Source organism: Oncorhynchus tshawytscha, linkage group LG09 (assembly GCF_018296145.1).
Source record: "Oncorhynchus tshawytscha isolate Ot180627B linkage group LG09, Otsh_v2.0, whole genome shotgun sequence".
Classification (NCBI taxonomy): Eukaryota; Metazoa; Chordata; class Actinopteri; order Salmoniformes; family Salmonidae; genus Oncorhynchus; species Oncorhynchus tshawytscha.
The window spans coordinates 37,045,118-37,067,626 of NC_056437.1; the positions used below are offsets into that span (position 1 = coordinate 37,045,118).

Below are 22,509 nucleotides of genomic sequence, written 5' to 3' on the forward strand. Positions count from 1 at the left end.
AACCGTTTAAGCTATCAACATTAAACAATGTTAAAATGTGCAGACTGACCCACCTTACATTAATTCCATATGGCTTTTTGATACTATTTATACTTATGAACCTATGAATACTCATCTTCTGCACATCTATCACCCCAGTGTTTAATTTGCCATACTGTAATAATTTCACCATTATGGCCTATTTATTGCCCCGTATCCTACCTCATTTGCACACACTGTATATAGACTTTCTCTATTGTATTATTGACTGTATGTTTGTTTATTCCATGTGTATCTCTGTGTTGTTGTTTGTGTCGCACTGCTTTGTTTTATCTTGGCCAGGTAGCAGTTGTAAATGAGAACTAGTTCTCAACTAGCCAACCTGGTTAAATAAAGGTGACAAATAAATAAAAAAAACATTTTAAAACATTTGCATAAAATCAAAAGATTGACACACTACTCCTCTTGAACCGTTTAAGATGTCTTCTCCACAACAATTTTGGAATGTGCAGACTGACTAACTTAGATTGTTTGCATACAGCTTGTTGACACTATTTATATTTTTTTTAACAATAACCATTTAAAACAAACGCATCCCAACAAGAAATGATTAATTGTCGTTCATACACGTATCCTCCACTCCAATTTTAGACAATTTCCTTTTTGTTACATTTTTCAACACTACTGTTGTCCGTTCAGAATTTTCACCAACTTTGCTCGACAACTACTGTGATTATTATTATTTGACCATGCTGGTCATTTATGTACATTTGAACATCTTGGCCATGTTCTGTTATAATCTCCACCCAGCACAGCCAGAAGAGGACTGGCCACCCCTCATAGCCTGGTTCCTCTCTAGGTTTCTTCCTAGGTTCTGGCCTTTCTAGGGAGTTTTTCCTAGCCACCCTGCTCAGACACCTGCATTGCTTGCTGTTTGGGTTTTAGGCTGGGTTTCTGTACAGCACTTTGAGATATCAGCTGATGTAAGAAGGGCTTTATAAATAAATGTGATTTTAATTTGATTTGACTTAAGCCTATGAGCATGGCACACTAAGGCAATTCCACCACGGTTGCTAATTAACCTATTGGCTCACTCATGCAATAATCGCTTTCCTTTCATTCAACCAATGGGAATGAATCTAGGGGAGTATTTATATTTCAACTCAAACCTTGTCTCCCACTTGTTCTTTTACAGCAACAGTCTTCAACAACTCAACCACATCATCTCGGTGATTTACATCACCATGCTTTTCCATCTTGGCAATGGTGTAGTCTACCTCAGGCTTCAGCATGCGCTTGGAGGGCATTTCTGCTTGGGAATTGTTACTCATTTCGATCAGCTCATTTAATTATCCGTGGGGTATTTTAGAATTCATGAGCCGCTATTCAACATGTGGAATTAGTTGCACAAATCGATTCAAGCGGTGACCTCAGACACTCGAACGGATTATCATTATCCTCTGTATTTCGATTTGCAGGGGATATCTCTCATCTCCCAGCTCAGTTAAGCACACAGCTACAGGGTATTTGCACAGCCGACGTTTGCCACTGAAGTAGGATATCACTGTAGGCTATTGTTGTTTCTCATCACTGCATCGCATGTCCTTGGCGGGATTTTGATTCCCCCATCATGCTCCTACGTCTAGCCATCATCCCATGTTAATATAAATGAATTCAATTCAGCTATCAGATCCGGATGGATCATTGTAAATGCACGTTTATGCATAGTCTCTGGCATTTTTAGACCCACTAGGCCTGTTTGGTAACAATATGTTGTCTTGTGTCAAACTTTTTTTGCAGGAAGTACACAGAGATATATCAAAATCTATCCACTGCAGAGACAAGGGCACATATGTGCAGCTGGTAGTGGCTCGCAAGTATAATCCATGCTTAGCCTATTATTTGATGATTTCACCGTTACTTATTGACACTTCATTCTTAAGTTCTGCATGCAATGCATAGGCATGGCCATTATAATACTGTATAGACTTTGTAGCAGATATCTTGCCTTCACAAATCCATACAATCAAATTGTATTGTCATATGTACAGGACAAACGTGGTGTAGGCTTCAGAGTTCAATAACATGCTTACGTGTGCCAATCTTGTTCACACATCATAGGGCTATGCAAATGTTATTATGTAATGTTGATCTAGCGAACGTTTGCAGTGCAGGCTTTGTTTGGTTTACGGTGTGTAGCCCACGCGCCTACTCTTTCCCCCTTACATGTTGTCATGTTTCCTCTTCCATCGCTATTGCTCTCTCCTCTCTTCATTTTTTAGAATGTCTGGAACGCCATAACACAGGCACATCTTTAATTCATGGTCGTCCCACGCAGGCCGTGAGCACTCCCGTCCACTGGTCTACACAGGCCAATTGATGACGTGTTGTTCACGGCTATATCATTGGATAAGCGTGGACTCGGGAACTAAGGTGCGTCTTCTGTCAAGGCGGGCAAAATCAAAACCATTACAACGAATATATAATTGTAAGAGTCTATTGACGCAACTGTGCACCACTCTAAGTAACACAAGAAAAATCCCTATCAAAATCCGGCAGTTTAAGAGTTTTTGCATGGGCTACATCTCAATCCACCACACCCGCCTATGTCGACCTTCTGCATCTGCGGTGGAAGGGGGCCGAGCTACAGTGGAGTTTGTCGGACCATGAGATATCCAGAAAATTTGACTTCTCACGAAAACGTCTGTAGTGTCCAAACTGCCTACAAACTATACTGAACAAAAATATAAACGCAACATGTAAAGTTTTGGTCCCATGTTTTATGAGCTGAAATAAAATATCCCTGAAATTTTTCACAAATATTATTTCTCTCAAATTTTGTGCACAAATTTGTTTACATCCCTGTTAGTGAGCATTTATCCTTTGCCAAGATAATCTATCCACCTGACAGGTGTGGCATACCTAGAAGATGATTAAACAGCATGATCATTACACCGGTTCACCTTGTGCTAGGGACAGTAAAAGGCCACTCTGAAATTTGCAATTTTGTCATGCAACACAATACCACAGGTGTCTCAAGTTGAGGGAGCGTGCAATTGGCATACAATTCTCTGTTCCCAGATAATTTTATATTCATTTCTCTACCATAAGCCACCTCCGACATCGTTTTAGGGAATTTTGCAGTACATCCAACCAGACTCACAACCGCAGACCACGTGTAACTTACAACAGCCCAGGACCTCCACATCCGGCTTCTTAACCTGCGGGATCGTCTGAGACCAGACACACGGACAGCTAATGAAACTGGGTTTGCGTAACCAAATCATTTTTGCACAAACTGTCAGAAACCGTCTCAGGGAAGCTCATCTGCTTGCTCATCGTCCTCACCAGGATCTTGACCTGACAGCAGTTCGGCCTAGTAACCGTCTTCAGTGGGCAAATACTCACGGATGAAGCCCAGTTTCAACTGTATCGGGCAGATGGCAGACATCATTTATGGCGTCGTGTGGGCAATCGATTTGCTGATGTCAACGTTGTTAACAGAGTGCCCTATGGTGGCGGTGTGGTTATGGTATGGGCAGGCATAAGCTATGGACCATGAACACTATTGCATTTTATCGATGGCAATTTGAATGCACAGAGATGCCGTGATGAGTTCTGAGGCCCATTGTCATGCCATTCATCTGCCGCCATCCCCTCCTGTTTCAACATAATAATGCATAGCCCCACATTTTTTAAATTTTTAATGAGGCAAGTCAGTTAAGAACAAATTCTTACTTACAATGACAGCCTAGGAACAGTGGGTTAACTGCCTGTTCAGGGGCAGAACGACAGATTTGTACCTTGTCAGCTCGGGGATTTGAACTTGTAACCTTCCAGTTACTAGTCCAATGCTCTAACCACTAGGCTACCCTGCCGCCCCATTGCAAGGATCTGTACACAATTCCTCGAAGCTGAAAATTTCCCAGTTCTTCCATGGCCTGCATACTCACCAGACATGCCACCCATTGGCAATGTTTGGGATGCTGTTGATCGATGTGTACGATGGCATGTTCCAGTTCCTGCCAATATCCAGCAACTTCGCACAGCCATTGAAGAGGAATGGGACAACATTCCACAGGCAACAATCAACAGCCTGATTAACTCTATGCGAAGGCGATGTGTCGCACTGTATGAGGCAAATGGTGGTCATACCAGATATTGACTGGTTTTCTGATCCATGCCTCTACTTTCTGTGATCAACAGATGCATATCTGTATTCCCAGTCATGTGAAATACATAGATTAGGGTCTAATGAAATTATTTCAATTTACTGATTTCCTGATATAAACTGTAACTCAGTAAAATCTTTGAAATGTTGCATGTTGCGTTTATTTTTGGTCAGTGTATTATGACCACTCTATGGAAACGCTCAGGTAACCCTTACAAATGAAGTATGTAGGTCGTTTTGTGCCAAATAAAAATATGTACAAAAAACTAAAATATTTCCTGAGCTTTCTTGTGTCTCCTAGATATAGGACAGACACTTCAAAACCTTATTCCTTATATTTTATTTTATGATTGCCTTTTTTGCTATTTATGAATGTTTTATTCAATGTGTTTCTGTGGGCTATAGTAGTAAATACCAAATACAATATTTTACCAAATCATTTTTTTAAATATTTGTTTTTATACCTAAAGGGGCATTAAAATTCTAATTCAAATAGCTAAATGATCCATGGTATGACCATCTTAAAACAATTCCATATGTTAGCTTAGTACCCCAATTGATTCATCAGTGATTCAAATGGAATGGAATCCATGCTTTATGAGCTCAGTCGACCTAACTAATACTGCTTTCAACGCTCATCACTCTTGGCATTTTGTATTTCATCTCGTCATAAACTGAATGTTTCCCATTTACATGATTGGTCGCGTTGGTCCCTGCAATCAGTTCTATCTTGAATAATGGTTATATTCTCCAGCAGCAAACTGTGGTAGGGTGGCCATTGACAGTAATATATCAATCAAGAACTGTGGCTTTCAGCTTCAGTTATGTTGCCTGTAGCTTATTAAATGTAATTTCATGGTTTTGTCATCATTCTAACAATTTGTTCTTATTACAGGTGGAGCTTCAGTATCTTAAGAATGTGTGACAACTTGCTGAACTGATCTGGGGAAATTCTGCTTTATGCAAGCTTCAAACATCATACCCTACTAACAACTGTTTGGTCCCATAGCCACCACCTTCTGGATACAAATGAAGGCTACCTAGCAATGGGTTTACCACGCTGTTTCCTTTACTGCTACAGTACAAGGTTCATCTGGCACCTGCACGGGTTTGGGTAGCACTCCGTTTTTAAAAACACTTTTACTCAAGTGCCTTTTTCACAGCTGGTGCCACAGTTTCTATGGTCATGTAGCAATAGCACCTGATTTCAGATATCATTATAGGTTAGACAGTTGGCTCTGAGTACGGGTTTACTACGGACGCTTCCCATCCGTGTACTTTTGGGGAAATTTTTAGGCATTGGTTATTACCTTTTACATTACAGATACTTGGTTCATCTTTAGTGGGCCTCACTCATAAGCCTAGAGTCAGCATGTCGCACACTAGGCGAATGACATTAGTCAGGCACTACTACGTCTAGTTGTGTTGTCTTGTGCCATCTTTCCCTATTTTTATCTCATCAGAACGACTGTTCATCGCAACAAGACAAACTACTTGCTACTTCCTATTTTCCAGCATATGCTCGCAGCCTCAGACAAGGCGGTTTCCTCAGCTTGAGGAATGTCGTCTCCGATGTTGTCTTCTTACTGGTTTTTCATGGTTCCTTCAATGTTCACAACTCCTATTACTTATTTTCTTCATGTGATTGAGGCTTTCTGATGTGGTCTTTTCACCTTAATCACGAGCCTCATTCCTACGCATTCTAAATCGGGCTCCTGTGGTACTATCATGATGGCTCGCACTTACACTTATCATTTCTCTTGCTTTATGCTTATATATATTGACGCTCAACCCCACTCCGGTCCTTATCATTCATTCTCTTTTCATCCTTCCTATTCAACCCTCTGTTTCATTCCTCTCCTTTATTAAATGATATAAAGGTGCTATCTTTCTCCTCTAAACTACACTGGTCTTTCTTTCAGAACTGGAGCAGTAACCACTGCAGCTACATGAGGTATATTCCCACCATCACTCTCTAGAAACTAGGTCACCGGCTATGCTCTGCTACACCTCACTTGTTAGGCTCAATCTATTTGACTTCTTCTCAGCAATGGCTCCTTACCATTGCTAATTCAGTTGCCGAGTTTCTAAAGATACGCATGTACTGTATGTTGCGGTCATTCATATTACACCCAGCTTTTGGGTCAGTCACCATTTGGCATGCGTCCCCATCACTCATTTACTGCATGCGTGACTGGATTCGAAGAAGAAAATGTCTCACATTTGACAAATCGCATTACCAAATGTGTGGTTGGGTTCCACATACAGTTGAAGTCGGAAGTTTACATACACTTAAGTTGGAGTCATTGAAACTCGTTTTTCAACCACTCCACAAATTTCTTGTTAACAAACTATAGTTTTGGCAAGTCGGTTAGGACATCTACTTTGTGCATGACACAAGTCATTTTTCCAAAAATTGTTACAGACAGATTATTTCACTTATAATTTACTGTATCACATTTCCAGTGGGTTAGAAATGTACATACACTAAGTAGACTGTGCCTGGAAAATTCCAGAAAATGATGTCAATGCTTGAGAAGCTTCTGATAGGCTAATTGACACAATTTGAGTCAATTGGAGGTGTACCTGTGGATGTATTTCAAGGCCTACCTTCAAACTCAGTGCCTCTTCGCTTGACATCATGGGAAAATCAAAAGAAATCAGCCAAGACCTCAGCAAAAAATTGTAGACCTCCACAACTCTGGTTCATCCTTGGCAACAATTTCCAAACTCCTGAAGGTACCACGTTCATCTGTACAAGCAATGGTAATCAAGTATTAACACCATGTGCCCACGCAGCCATCATACCGCTCAGGAAGGAGATGCATTTTGTCTCCTGGAGATGAACGTACTTTGATGCGAAATCAATCCCAGAACAACAGCAAAGGACCTTGTGAAGATGCTGGAGGAAACAGGTACAAAAGTATCTATATCCACAGTAAAATCAGTCCTATATCGACATAACCTGCAAGGCCGTTCAGCAAGGAAGAAGCCACTGCTCCGAAACCGCCATAAAAAACAGACTACGGTTTGCAACTGCACATGGGGACAAAGATCGTATATTTTGGAGAAATGTCCTCTGGTCTGATGAAACAAAAATAGAACTGTTTGGCTACAATGACCATCGTTATGTTTGGAGGGAAAAGGGGGAGGCTTGCAAGAACCCCATCCCAACCGTGAAGCATGTGGGTGGCAACATCATGTTGTGGGGGTGCTTTGCTGCAGGAGGGACTGGTGCACTTCACAAAATAAATGGCATCATGAGGCTGGAAAATTCTGTGGATATATTGAAGCAACATCTCAAGACATCAGTCAGGAAGTTAAAGCTTGGTCGCAAATGGGTCTTCCAAATGGACAATGACCCCAAGCATACTTCCAAAGTTGTGGCAAAATGGCTTAAGGAAAACAAAGTCAAGGTATTGGAGTGGTCATCACAAAGCCCTAACCTAGGGTGGTAGGGTGGAGGTGATATGGTCCTTGACTAGTCTCTCAAAGTCTCTCAAAGCCATAACACCATAGTGCCCTCCAAGCTCGTCATCAAGCTCGAGACCCTGGGTCTCGACCCCGCCCTGTGCAACTGGGTACTGGACTTCCTGACGGGCCGCCCCCAGGTGGTGAGGGTAGGCAACAACATCTCCACCCCACTGATCCTCAACACTGGGGCCCCACAAGGGTGCGTTCTGAGCCCTCTCCTGTACTCCCTGTTCACCCAAGACTGCGTGGCCACGCACGCCTCCAACTCAATCATCAAGTTTGCGGACGACACAACAGTGGTAGGCTTGATTACCAACAACGACGAGACGGCCTACAGGGAAGAGGTGAGGGCCCTCGGAGTGTGGTGTCAGGAAAATAACCTCACACTCAACGTCAACAAAACTAAGGAGATGATTGTGGACTTCAGGAAACAGCAGAGGGAACACCCCCCCTATCCACATCGATGGAACAGTAGTGGAGAGAGTAGTAAGTTTTAAGTTCCTCGGCGTACACATCACAGACAAACTGAATTGGTCCAGCCACACAGACAGCATCGTGAAGAAGGCGCAGCAGCGCCTCTTCAACCTCAGGAGGCTGAAGAAATTTGGCTTGTCACCAAAAGCACTCACAAACTTCTACAGATGCACAATCGAGAGCATCCTGTCGGGCTGTATCACCGCCTGGTACGGCAACTGCTCCGCCCACAACCATAAGGCTCTCCAGAGGGTAGTGAGGTCTGCACAACGCATCACCGGGGGCAAACTACCTGCCCTCCAGGACACCTACACCACCCGATGTCACAGGAAGGCCATAAAGATCATCAAGGATAACAACCACCCGAGCCACTGCCTGTTCACCCCACTATCATCCAGAAGGCGAGGTCAGTACAGGTGCATCAAAGCTGGGACCGAGAGACTGAAAAACAGCTTCTTTCTCAAGGCCATCAGACTGTTAAACAGCCACCACTAACATTGAGTGGCTGCTGCCAACACACTGACTCAACTCCAGCCACTTTAATAATGGGAATTGATGGGAAATTATGTAAAATATATCACTAGCCACTTTAAACAATGCTACCTAATATAATGTTTACATACACTACATTATTCATCTCATATGTATACGTATATACTGTACTCTATATAATCTACTGCATCTTTATGTAATACATGTATCACTAGCCACTTTAACTATGCCACGTTGTTTACATATTCATCTCATATGTATATACTGTACTCAATACCATCTGCTGTATCTTGCCTATGCCGCTCTGTACCATCACTCATTCATATATCTTTACGTACATATTCTTTATCCCCTTACACTTGTGTCTATAAGGTAGTAGTTTTGGAATTGTTAGCTAGATTACTTGTTGGTTATTATTGCATTGTCGGAACTAGAAGCACAAGCATTTCGCTACACTCGCATTAACATCTGCTAACCATGTGTATGTGACAAATAAAATTTGATTTGACCTCAATCCTATATAAAGAAATTGTTGGCAGAACTGAAAAAGCATGTGCAAGCAAGGAGGCCTACAAACATGACTCAGTTACATCAGCTCTGTCAGGAAGAATGGGCCAAACTTCACCCAACTTATTCTGGGAAGCTTGTGGAAGGCTACCCAAAAAGTTTGACCCAAGTTAAACAATTTAAAGGCAATGCTACCAAATACTAATTGAGTTATTGTAAACCTCTGACCCACTGGGAATGTGATGAAAGAAATAAAAGCTGAATAAATCATTCTCTCTACTATTATTCTGACATTTCACATTCTTAAAATAAAGTGGTGATCCGAACTGACCTAAGACAGGGAATTTTTACTAGGATTTAATGTCAGGAATTGTGAAAAACTGAGTTTAAATGTAGTTGGCTAAGGTGTATGTAAACTTCAGTCTTCAACTGTACCATCATACATAACATTTATTCTAAATAATTCAGAGTAACAATGCATTTAGCAGGTCCGCATTGGGCCGGGACTCTGGCAGATGCCCATATCGTCCTGCATTTTGGTGTGCACTAAAGCTTGGTTAGTGTTTCAGGTCAATCATTACGGCATGCATTGTTGGATTCAATTCTAGGTAAGTGTTTTGTGTTTATCGTGCATGTCTCTTACTGCATGCGTGGCTGTGTAGATGTACATGCAGATGTCTCATTTCAACCAAAAACATTCCATATGATACTTTCCATTACAGAAGAATTGCACTTTGTCTATTCTTCACATCCATCTCTTTTACATCTATTTATCCTGTCTTTAGTCTTTAGATCAAATTATTGCTCCGCCATGTCCCTTCTCCCTGTTGAGTAACTTATTTTTATTTATTTTTAATTGGGGGGGGGGTGGGTTCAATGCCATATGCCCAGCACAGGACAACAGGTCATCAGCATCTGGCTCTAAGGAGCCTTCCTTGGAGACGAGGCCTACCCCAAACTATTCAATAAAATTCCTTATTATATTCTCTCTGTTGTCATTCAGTTAAGCTTGTACTCGATTGAACCATTTACATTTGCATAAAATAACTCGCCAACAGTAACTGTTGAACTGTTCAAGCTAGACACCAAACCAATTTTCTCATTTTCAGGCTAACTTCAAATAATTAACTTGTAGCAACTATAACTATATAAATTAGCATAAAATAACTATCCAACAGTAACTCTTGAACCGTTCAAGGTAGAGACACCAAATCAATGATCTCGTGTTCAGGCTATCCTATCCAATCAATCAGCAAATTAATACATTTTTCCATCTACCTACTTTTTCAACAGTATAACCCTTCCTACTGTAGTCACCACCACTACTATAACTTACTTCAAATCATAAATACTTTTGTAAAAGCTAGCAAGCACACACATTTTCTTAAGGAAATGTACTTCTCTAGTTTGTTGTTTGATTTGGAATTAGGCCACAAAGTTTCTAAAATAGAGAGCCATGGAAACTAGATGATAAAGTTATTGAAGGTGTTGCCAGAATGTTTTGCAGTGACTCAGTCTTTCACTGTAGTATTCAGCAAAGGAGTGACTATTTCTGAAATAAAACTATGGCAGATTGTTGCAGTTTTTTAAAATTTCAACTTTATTTAACCAGGTAGGGTAGTTGAGAACAAGTTCTCATTTACAACTGCGACCTGGCCAAGATAAAGCAAAGCAGTTCGAAACATATACAACAACACAAAGTTACAAATGGAATAAACAAACATACAGTCAATCAGTGATTTTTTTCAGTTCGTTCCAGTCATTGGCAGCAGAGAACTGGAAGAAAAGGTGGCCAAAGTAGGAATTGGCTTTGGGGGTGACCAGTGAGATATACCTGCTGGAGCGCGTGCTACGGGTGGGTGCTGCTATGGTGACCAGTGAGCTGAGATAAGGCGGGGCTTTGCCTGGTTTGTAGATGACCTGGAGCCAGTGGGTTTGGCGAGTTTGCAGATAAAAAATAAATGCATTTTCTTTTCCCCTGAACGTAAATACTCTGAACTGCCCGCAAATTCTGAAACATTGTCTAGGCCTACCCTAGACATGTGAAATATAATGAAGTGAATCCTCTGTTCTACTGTTACGTTCTAATGTAACATTTTAACCTGAGCTCCGTATCTGATCATGTATAGCATAATACTTGAAATAGCTTATCTATTTACTACTTTGAAGTAGGTCCAATTAAATATGCAATATGCAACGTTTTGGGCCACCCAACCAAATTCACAGAAAGTGTGTTAGATCTGTCATTTTCATTGAAAGCAAGTCTAACAAGCGGTCTGTTCTATGTGCGCCATTTCTATGTTTCAGGTTCTTAAGTTTCGTTTTTGCATATTTTACTTTCTGTTTTGTACACCAGCTGAAAATACTTTTGGGGGTTTTATGAATAAGCTTGTCATATCCCTTATTTGCACAAAATACTGCTTACCTGCTTGCAATGAAATACTTCCACCACCAAAAATAGTATGCTGGCATGGTCTCAAGTTTTCTGGAAGTTAAGCACATTATCTTAATTTTTTTATTGAACCTTTATTTACGAACAAATTCGTATTTACAATGATGGCCTACTAAATGGACAAAGGCCTCCTGTGGGGAGGGGGGCTGGGATGAAAAAAATTAATATATATATATATATATAAATAAAATATAGGACAAAACACACATCATGACAAGAGAGAACACAATACAAAGAGAGACCTAAGATAACTGGTCAAGTAAATGTTTTATAAATGCCAACTTTTTCGTGAAAACTGGCATATGCATGCTTTATTGCAAACTGACCCCTTGCCAATAGGCACAAGAGTAGCACAGAGTATTGAATTGGTATTATTGGTTGCTTACTCCAGTTCTGTCAGATCTATACGTGCTTTCAAGACAACTGGGAACTCTGAAAAAAACGAGGTCATATCATGAGGGATCTTCAGGTCGGAAAGTCTGTTCTAGAAAAATGCCAGAGTTTCGAACTTGGAATTCCAAGTTGGATTTGACCAGTCGGAGGTTATTTCCCCCTCCGACTGAGGTGTTCCTCATTTTATTGACAATGATTTCACTGTTCACTGGTTACTTTAGTGTAGTTTACAAATGTTTTCAGTATTTACTAATTTCACAACTAGAAGTGTTTTAAATATAGGTCATTATGATCTACAGTCCAAAAGAAAACAGTACATCAGTGATATTACATTTCACTGCAGGATTAATATTTAGGCCCTATTATATAGATCTTTTTTTTTTTTCAAGGAAACTGACATGCCCTTTTGCAATTACATTAAAAGTGAACTCAGAGGCTTCGTCCACAAAGTACAGTCAGTAGCTGTTGTTGCGCAGCCCATACCCTCTGCTGTCCACACGAATCGAACCGACTGAAGGGTACAAGGAGGGTGCTGACGGGGCTCTTTCCAATACAAACAAAGCGGAGAGATCAGGTGCACTGTCCACAGGGAAAGTCATTAGATCATTTAATCGTTGGCTAGCTGTTGTGTCCTGGAACGCAACATTATCCGGCCTTCCAGAAGTTCCACATGGTTCTGCTTCGGCACATATCCATCGCCCTAACTGCAGCGGTGGCTGCATTCGGGTCCGCGATGTTTATCGCGTTAAATTATTTATACAGAAGGCGAATATGGTCTCCCCAAGCGGAATATTATATGATCAAAGAGGTAAGCTCTTACCTTTGCTATGTAGGCAGTGGCGGTTCTAGACCATTTCAACTCGGGGGGTTGTACTGTTAGGGGGACCAGTTACATTAATAACAGATGTAAAAAAAATTTAAAAAAAAAAGAACATAAATGTATGGCTCTGTAACTGTTGCAATCGGGGGACAGACGCAAAGTTTTCACGGTTTATCTCTGAATTCTTTACGTGCCAGAGCGTTAAAGTTATGTAGGGGCGCCAGTGGAATCGAACGCATGCAGGCATAGAGATGATTTAACGAATCACTTATGTATCGACATGGGGCCTTCCAGCCCAGAGAATGCATATGACAATGATGCGCGTTCATCTCAGAACATGGAAACTGACAATCTGCCTTCACGTTGATAATGATGAAGGGTTTTGATAAAGAATGATGCACATAATGAGAATCATACAGGATTACGGTCCAAGAAAGTGTGTATTTTCTTATACTGTAGCTAATCGTCTAATGTTAAAGGAGAAAATGCAAATCATTCCAAAGTAATAAAAAATATATATATATATATATATTTCACCTTTATTTAACCAGGTAGGCTAGTTGAGAACAAGTTCTCATTTGCAACTGCGACCTGGCCAAGATAAAGCATAGCAACAACCATAGAGTTACACATGGAATAAACAAAACATAGTCAATAATACAGTACAACAAAAGAAAACAAAACGTCTATATACAGTGAGTGCAAATGAGGCAAGATAAGGGAGTAAATAAATAGGCCATGGTTGTCACGACTCCTACCGAAGGTAACTCCTCTCCCTGTTCAGGCGGCGCACGGCGTCACCGGTTTAATAGCCGCCACCGATCCCCTTTTCCTTTTCTGGTTGTTTTGTCTGTGTTACTTTTCACACCTGGTTTCATTTGCGTTTATTTCTGTGTGTATATAGGGCACCTGTTGCCTGCCTTAGTTCGTGCGGGATTAAGTTTGTGTGTATTTGCGCTCGATTATCTTTGATGTTTATTGTTTTCACTATTACGCATGTGTAGTTAAGTTTCGAAACGGAGTTTGTTCCTCCGTGCAAAGTTTCTGTATTGTTTTCACTATTTAGGCACGTGTATGTAAGTGTCGGAACTGTGGTTGTTCCTCCGTGTGTTGGCACGAGTTGCACACTTCAACTATGACAGACAAAATGAGAAAAAAAATCCAGAAAATCACATTGTAGGATTTTTAATGAATTTATTTGCAAATTATGGTGGAAAATAAGTACTTGGTCACCTACAAACAAGCAAGATTTCTGGCTCTCACAGACCTGTTTCTTCTTCTTTAAGGGGCTCCTCTGTCCTCCACTCGTTACCTGTATTAATGGCACCTGTTTGAACTTGTTATCAGTATAAAAGACACCTGTCCACAACCTCAAACAGTCACACTCCAAACCAAAGAGCTGTCAAAGGACACCAGAAACAAAATTGTAGACCTGCACCAGGCTGGGAAGACTGAATCTGCAATAGGTAAGCAGCTTGGTTTGAAGAAATCAACTGTGGGAGCAATTATTAGGAAATGGAAGACATACAAGACCACTGATAATCTCCCTCGATCTGGGGCTCCACGCAAGATCTCACCCGTGGGGTCAAAATGATCACAAGAACGGTGAGCAAAAATCCCAGAACCACACGGGGGGACCTAGTGAATGACCTGCAGAGAGCTGGGACCAAAGTAACAAAACCTACCATCAGTAACACACTATGCCGCCAGGGACTCAAATCCTGCAGTGCCAGACGTGTCTCCCTGCTTAAGCCAGTACATGTCCAGGCCCGTCTGAAGTTTGCTAGAGAGCATTTGGATGATCCAGAAGAAGATTGGGAGAATGTCATATGGTCAGATGAAACATAAATAGAAAAAATAATTTATGGTAAAAACAACTCGTTGTGTTTGGAGGACAAAGAATGCTGAGTTGCATCCAAAGAACACCATACCTACTGTGAAGCATGGGGGTGGAAACATCATGCTTTGGGGCTGTTTTTCTGCAAAGGGACCAGGACGACTGATCCGTGTAAAGGAAAGAATGAATGGGGCCATGTATCGTGAGATTTTGAGTGAAAACCTCCTTCCATCAGCAAGGGCATTGAAGATGAAACGTGGCTGGGTCTTTCAGCATGACAATGATCCCAAACACACCGCCCGGGCAACGAAGGAGTGGCTTCGTAAGAAGCATTTCAAGGTCCTGGAGTGGCCTAGCCAGTCTCCAGATCTCAACCCCATAGAAAATCTTTGGAGGGAGTTGAAAGTCTGTGTTGCCCAGCAACAGCCCTAAAACATCACTGCTCTAGAGGAGATCTGCATGGAGGAATGGGCCAAAATACCAGCAACAGTGTATGAAAACCTTGTGAAAACTTACAGAAAATGTTTGACCTCTATCATTGCCATCAAAGGGTATATAAAGTATTGAGATAAACTTTTGTTATTGACCAAATACTTATTTTCCACCATAATTTGCAAATAAATTCATTAAAAATCCTACAATGTGATTTTCTGGAGAAAATAAAATTCTCATTTTGTCTGTCATAGTTGAAGTGTACCTATGATGAAAATTACAGGCCTCTCTCATCTTTTTAAGTGGGAGAACTTGCACAATTGGTGGCTGACTAAATACATTTTTGCCCCACTGTATATATATTAAACACGCTTCTCAGAAATCCCTGCTCTCCTGCGCCTGACTCCTACATCTCTCACCGAGACGCACCTTATCACAATGGTGGCGAAGTAATTACAATATAGCAATTAAACACTGGAATGATAGATGTGCAGAAGACGAATGTGCAAGTAGAGATACTGGGATGCAAAGGAGCAAGATAAATAAATAAATACTGTATGGGGATGAGGTAGGTTCACAGTCATAATAATACTTGAAACATTTCCTCTGGCTATAGCCTGCCCTATACGGACATGGGAATATTACCTGAAATAAACTAATATGATTTCTAGGAGCTCATTGGTCTTGATTCACACAAAGAGGCCAAATTAGTCTACAGTTAATGTAATCAAGGGAGAATTGCTGAGAAACTTGTTGACTCCTCAAATTTGCCTCTCACAAACCAATGCGATGGTATAGAGCTGATGTAACTAATATTGGTGCCATAACAACATTACATAGTGGTCAAAGTGCAAATGCAGCTATCGTGGCACAAGTAGACAGCTATTGGCAGTTTAGTTTATTAGGATCCCCATTAGCTACTGCAAATGCAGCAGTTACACTTCCTGTGGTCCACAAAAAAACATACAAAGTACAGAACAGTAAGAGACAAGAACATCATAAGATATTACATTAAATTCAAAATAAAAATAAGAGGTATATATAGGAAAGACACAGAGTCAACATACTATTTACACACTATTCATATACATATTCTTATTTACTGTACAGTTAAATTAGATCTTTAGAAAGAGGAGGTGAGCTGTTATACAATGTTTTTCATCTGTTTTTTTAAAGCTAAACTTGGATTTTGCCTGAGTAACCACTGGTGGCAGAGCATTCCATGATGACATGCCTCCATACATAAGTGAGCGATTCATTAAATCTGTTTTTGGTTTGAGTACCGTGGGGTCACAACAACAGAGGCTGTTGCCTGCATTGCACACAAAAATGCAAGTGATTGTGAAATATTGCAGCATTATCTATACTTTATTGGTAATCCTACAGGGACAGATAGTGAAAAATACTGATATTTTGCCTTCAGAAAGTATTCAGACCCCTAAACTTCCACATTTTGTTACGTTACAGCCTTATTCTAAAATTGATAAAATCGTTTTTTCCCCTCATCAATCTACATACAATACCCCATAATGACTGAACAAAAACCGGTTAAATTTTTTTTGCTAATTTATAGAATAAAAAAAGGCTGAAATATCACATTTACATAAGAATTCAGACCCTTTACTTAGTACTTTGTTGAAGCATCTTTGGCAGTGATTAGAGCATCGAGTCTTCTTTGGTATAACACTACAAGCTTGGCACACCTGTATTTGGGGAGTTTCTCCAATTCTTCTCTGCAGATGTTCTCAAGCTCTGTCAGGCTGGATGGGGAGCATTGCTGCACAGCTATTTTCAGGTCTCTCCGAAGATGTTAGATCAGGATCAAGTCCAGGCTCTGGCTGGGCCACTCAAGGACATTGAGAGACTTGTCCCAAAGCCACTCCTATGTTGTCTTGGCTGTGTGCTTAGGGTCGTTGTCCTGTTGGGAGGTGAACCTTCGACCCAGTCTGAGGTCCTGAGCGATCTGGAGCAGTTTTTCATATAGGATCTCTCTGTACTTTGCTCCGTTCATCTTTCCCTCGATCATGACTAGTCTCCCAGTCCCTACCGCTGAAAAACATCCCCACAGCATGATGCTGCCATCACCATGCTTCACCTCAGGGATGGTGCCAGGTTTCCTCCAGACATGACAATTGGCATTCAGGCCAAAGAGTTCAATCGTGGTTTCATCAGACCAGAGAATCTTATTTTTAGTCTTTAGGAGCCTTTTGGCAAGCTCCAAACGGGCTGTCATGTGCCTTTTACGAAGGAGTGGCTTCCGTCTGGCCACTCTACCATAAAGGCCCTGGTGTACAATGGTATTCCTTCTGGAAAGTTCTTTAATCTCCACAGAGGAACTCTAGAGCTCTGTCCGAGTGACCATCAGGTTCTTGGTCACCTCCTTGACCAAGGCCCTTCTCCGAGTGCTCAGTTTGGCTGGGCGGCCAGCTCTAGGAAGAGTCTTGGTGGTTCCAAAAATCTTCCATTTAAGAATGATGGAGGCCACTGTGTTCTTGGGGTTCCTTCAATGCCACAGACATTTCTTGGTACCCTTCCACAGATCAGTGCCTCGACAATCCTGTCTCGGGGCTCTACAGAAAATTTCATCGATCTCATGGCTTGGTTTTTGCTCTGACATGCACTGTCAACCGTGGAACCTTATATAGACAGGTGTGTGCCTTTCCAAATCATGTCCAATCAATAGAATTTACCACAGGTGGACACCAATCAAGTTGCAGAAAGATCTCACGGATGATCATTGGAAACCGGATGCACCTGAGCTCAATTTTGAGTCTCATAGCAAAGGGGCTGAATACTTATGTAAGATTGTTACAGGAATTAAATTCCTACATGTTTTAATACCCAAATAAAATTAAATACTTTGTCAATTCCTAAGAATTTGTAAGACTCTTATTTGCATAAAATGTACAGAGACCAGTCTCAAAATCAATCAGCAGCGTTTATTCTCGAGAGTACTGAACATGATACAGTTTACCACAGGTTATAAACTGAAAATGACGTCATTAGTTTTCGACCTACCCGTCTCATCTCCACTCCAGTACAATGGCTGTATAGTTATCAAGCCTTCCCACATCGTCTCTCCCAACTTAGATGATTTATGACCGAGCCTAGGTCTGCCTGTGTAGATAAGCATTCCAGCCAGTCTGACGATAAATTCATTCATTTCTACCAAGGAACAGACAGTCACTGTTATATTTCTTGATTATATTTACACACATTATATTCAGTACTAGGATTATAAGAAAATTCATACATCTATACAATAACATAATAGTATTCTGATTAGTCAGTCCTGATTGAAAGGTATACATAATTAGTCATTATTGATTAAAAAAATCCCTTAACAAAGGTATTTCTGTTTTGTATTAAAAACGTGTTCTCGCTATGTCATTATGGGGTATTGAGTGTAGATTGAGGAATTTTTGGTATTTAATCCATTTGAGAATAGGGCTGTAACATAACAAAATGTGGAAAAAGTCAAGGGGTCTGAATACTTTCCGAATGCACTGTATGTAAACAAAACATATTGCAGTTCTGCACTTTACAGGAGTAACAATGTATCTGTACCTTTGAAAAGAAAAATGGGATAAGATAACTTCATGTTGCTGTTGTGAGAGAACAGGTGTTCTGATGGCATCCTGCTGTGTCTGCATGTTGAGCAGGAGGAGGGTGCACAGCGCCAGGTGCTAGTCCTTGGCCTAGACGGAGCTGGGAAGAGCAGTATGCTTCAGGGGTTGACAGACGGAGACAAGAGAGGGCACTGCCGTCCCACCAGGGGTTTCAACTTTATGAGCCTCAGTGCCCCTGCCGGTCAGCTGGATTTCCTAGAAAGTAAGCTATGCAGTTTGCACAACAGATTTTTGCATATGCTTGCAGGGCAATTCAACCGGCCTGTAAGACTCCATGCAGAGTGCTTTAAGCCTTCTCTACCACCCTTTTTAATTTTGTCACATGGATTTTAAACTATCAGATTGGCCCTGAAAATGCCAGTGACTTTCCCAAAAGCATTATAATCATGTGCCTTTGCTTAGACTCACTTATGTTTGAACAACATGCATCATTTACCTTTTCTTGAGTGGAATAATTCATTTGGCCTTCTTGTAGTGTGTCAAACAAATAAGAAAGTAGAAAACATAAGTTCATACATCTTCCTTATTGCCTAGCAACACCTCTCAAGTAACCTACCTTCCTACCTCTGTCTGCTTTCTTCCAGTTGGAGGGGCTGAGGATTTGCGTATGTACTGGGCAGAGTACCTGGGGAAGACTCATGCCCTGGTGTACGTGGTTGACTCCTCTGATAGACCACGTCTCCCACAGGCCAAGGCTGAGCTGCATCGCCTCCTCAGACTGCACTCACAACTTCCTGTGGTGGTCCTGGGGAACAAACAGGTGACCTTGACTATTATACGGGCTTATACTGTCTATGGGCAGATTTACATCGGAGATAGAAAGACCAAGAGAATGGAAACATATTCCATTTTTATCGAAACATGTTGATCTTTGTGTGGGCAATATGAGTGTCTCGGATATGGATACACCTATACTGGGTACATGTATGCTCTCCAGTGAGCACATACTGTTAGTAACCCCTCACTTGAGCAGTGTTACAAAGATACTGTTATAAGTGTGATGTTACAACTGTCATGACCAGTATTGTGATACATCCATGCATCGCTGTTTAGATTGTCAAACAGTTTTATTAATGATTTAGTCATTTTAACAGGTGCTCATCACACCCAGTGTGACTTGATAGTAAACTTCACTGTCCGTCTTGTGTCCCCTCTAGGACAAGCCAGGCGCATTGAGTGTGTCAGAGCTCCATGAGGCCCTGTCTCTGGGGGCGGTGGCTGACAAGAGGAGGCTGTTCCTACTGGCTGCCCAGCTAGGCTCAGATGGCCTGATTGTCTCCCGTAATCTGCAGGTCTTCCAGGACTTGCTTCTACAGCTCGTCTGATGCCCCAGGGCAGGAGTAGTGAAAAGTGGGTTGACCAGGCATGTGGGATGGGGAAAGTGGTCCATTGATGTGCCCGTGTGGTAAGGACCAGTGGCAATTGGCCATGACTGTGTGTGAATACTTTTGAACTAGAGTAGATCCTTCAGGGCCATCTGGAAGGCAGGGAGCGAAAATGGTTTGATACAGTCAGGTCCATAATTATTGGCACCCTTGATAAAGATGAGCACAAAAGACTGTATAAAATAATAAATACATTATATTAATAAAGTTGCTCAAAGAGATTTTGTTTAACAAGTAATAAAAATATATATTTTTTAGATAGACAAATTATCGGCACCCCTGTTTTCAGTACCCTTGCGAGGATAACGACACTGAGCCTCTTTAAAAATACTTTATGATAACACATTAGGAAGGATCTTAGACCATTCCTCCATATAGAATCTTTCCAGATCCTTGATATCCTTAGTTTGAGCTTATGGACTGCCCTCTTCAATTCAAATAATGCTTCCGTATGCTTCCCTTTTTCAACGCCAAACCCAGCCGATGTGCATGGCCAAAGAGCTCCATTTCATGTCATCTGAACATAGCATCGCCTGGAGTTTGATAAACGGCATTGGCATTTGGATTGGAACCGGCGCTATGGTCAGATCACATGAAAATAAAGCTTTTTGGCCACACAGACCAGAGGTATGTTTGGCATTTAAAAAAACAGAAGCATATGCAGAAAAGTACCTCATACCGAGGTAAAATATGGTGGTGGATTGTTGATGTTATGGGGCTATTCTGCTTCCACTGGTCCTGGAGCCCTTGTAACACCAGTTAGCATTGTCTCTCGAAACTACCTTTTAACTTCCTACATACTGGACACAGAGACACAAAAAATGCTATCCATGAGTTTGGAAAGTAGCGCTCACAAAAAAAATTGCGTACATACACTATATATACAAAAGTATGTGGACACCCCTTTAAATTAGAGGATTTGGCTATATCAGCCACACCCGTTCCTGACAGGTGTATAAAATGTTTTGTTATTATTAATAAAAACATATGTAAGACAGTTGTACTGCAAATATATATATATATATATTGTAGAGCACGGTTAGTACCATGAAATTGGCTTGTCCCTCAGCTCAGGAGTCATGGTTTAGAGACATTTTGAGTTTAAAAATATATTTTTCTCCCTCTTTAAATGACATGATACAACGGAAAGTATTATAGTTATTTAGTGGACTACTTAAATTAAAATATCAAATAAATATTACAAATAATTTACAAGTAATAGCTGTCCCTCAATTTCATGTCACTGGTGTTAAAATGTATAAAAATCACAACTTTGAAAAAATACAACATCCTTGCCAAATTCTTCCTGGATCAAAGGTTCATTGGAGACGGGACTGTTTTGAAAAGCACATGGTGAGTGTATACTCTTCATACGTTAACAATTTGAGGATTATCTTGGTGATTTCATGCAAGGACTGAAGATGTGTCACTGGTGTTATACAGTTTATAGAAAGGGGAAAGGAAATTGGATTAAAATTAAAATTGCATGATTAAGTGATTTATTTACAATTTAAGAAGTGTGGTTTGAGCAACAGTGGCCGCCATCTTGTCTGCAGATGTCTCTCTGGCGTTATCACTGGTGTTACTGTTCTTGCTGGTAACACCAGGGACATGACGATAACGGCAGTTACAATCAATAACACCACAATCTTTTTTCTCAAAATAACGTTTTTTAAAAACTTCAACAATTATATTTAATAAATACAAAAATACCTTGCATATACGGTAAGAAAACCAATATGTAATTCAGATGAACTAACCCTTTAAGTAGACCTACACTATTTGTCACGACACAAGAATTGATATACTGTTTTAACAAGCTATGTGATTTTGTGGATAGGCGTGAGAGTAGGATTTCATGTTTGTATTATGTTGCATGCATCTTACGCTGGAAATCAAATACAATTACAGTGGGGCAAAAAAGTATTTAGTCAGCCACCAATTGTGCAAGTTCTCCCACTTAAAAAGATGAGAGGCCTGTAATTTTCATCATAGGTACACTTCAACTATGACAGACAAAATGAGGGGAAAAAAATCCAGAAAATCACATTGTAGGAATTTTTATGAATTTATTTGTAAATTATGGTGGAAAATAAGTATTTGGTCACCTACAAACAAGCAAGATTTCTGGCTCTCACAGACCTGTAACTTCTTCTTTAAGAGGCTCCTCTGTCCTCCACTCGTTACCTGTATTAATGGCACCTGTTTGAACTTCTTCTCATTTTGTCTGTCATAGTTGAAGTGTACCTATGATGAAAATTACAGGCCTCTCTCATCTTTTTAAGTTGGAGAACTTGCACAATTGGTGGCTAACTAAATACTTTTTTGCCCCACTGTATATATTACATCTTTACAGACAATGAATCTGTTGTGTTATGAAAGACATTTTAGTCAATCAATCTTTTGGTCTTAATCTTTGACCAATAACCCTAATTGTATTGTTCATATTAAATCAACCCATCTC

General features: G+C 40.7%; 1 protein-coding gene across 1 annotated transcript; it reads left to right on the forward strand.

Moving 5' to 3' along the window:
- The first annotated feature begins 12,713 nt into the window (after positions 1-12,713).
- arl10 (ADP-ribosylation factor-like 10) lies at positions 12,714-21,997 on the forward strand. The gene is made up of 4 exons (XM_024434072.2): positions 12,714-12,750; positions 18,647-18,862; positions 19,245-19,420; positions 19,818-21,997. Exons 1-4 carry the CDS (start codon positions 12,714-12,716, stop codon positions 19,983-19,985), a joined length of 597 nt encoding a protein of 198 aa, XP_024289840.2. The 3' UTR covers positions 19,986-21,997.
- Positions 21,998-22,509: the final 512 nt, after the last annotated feature.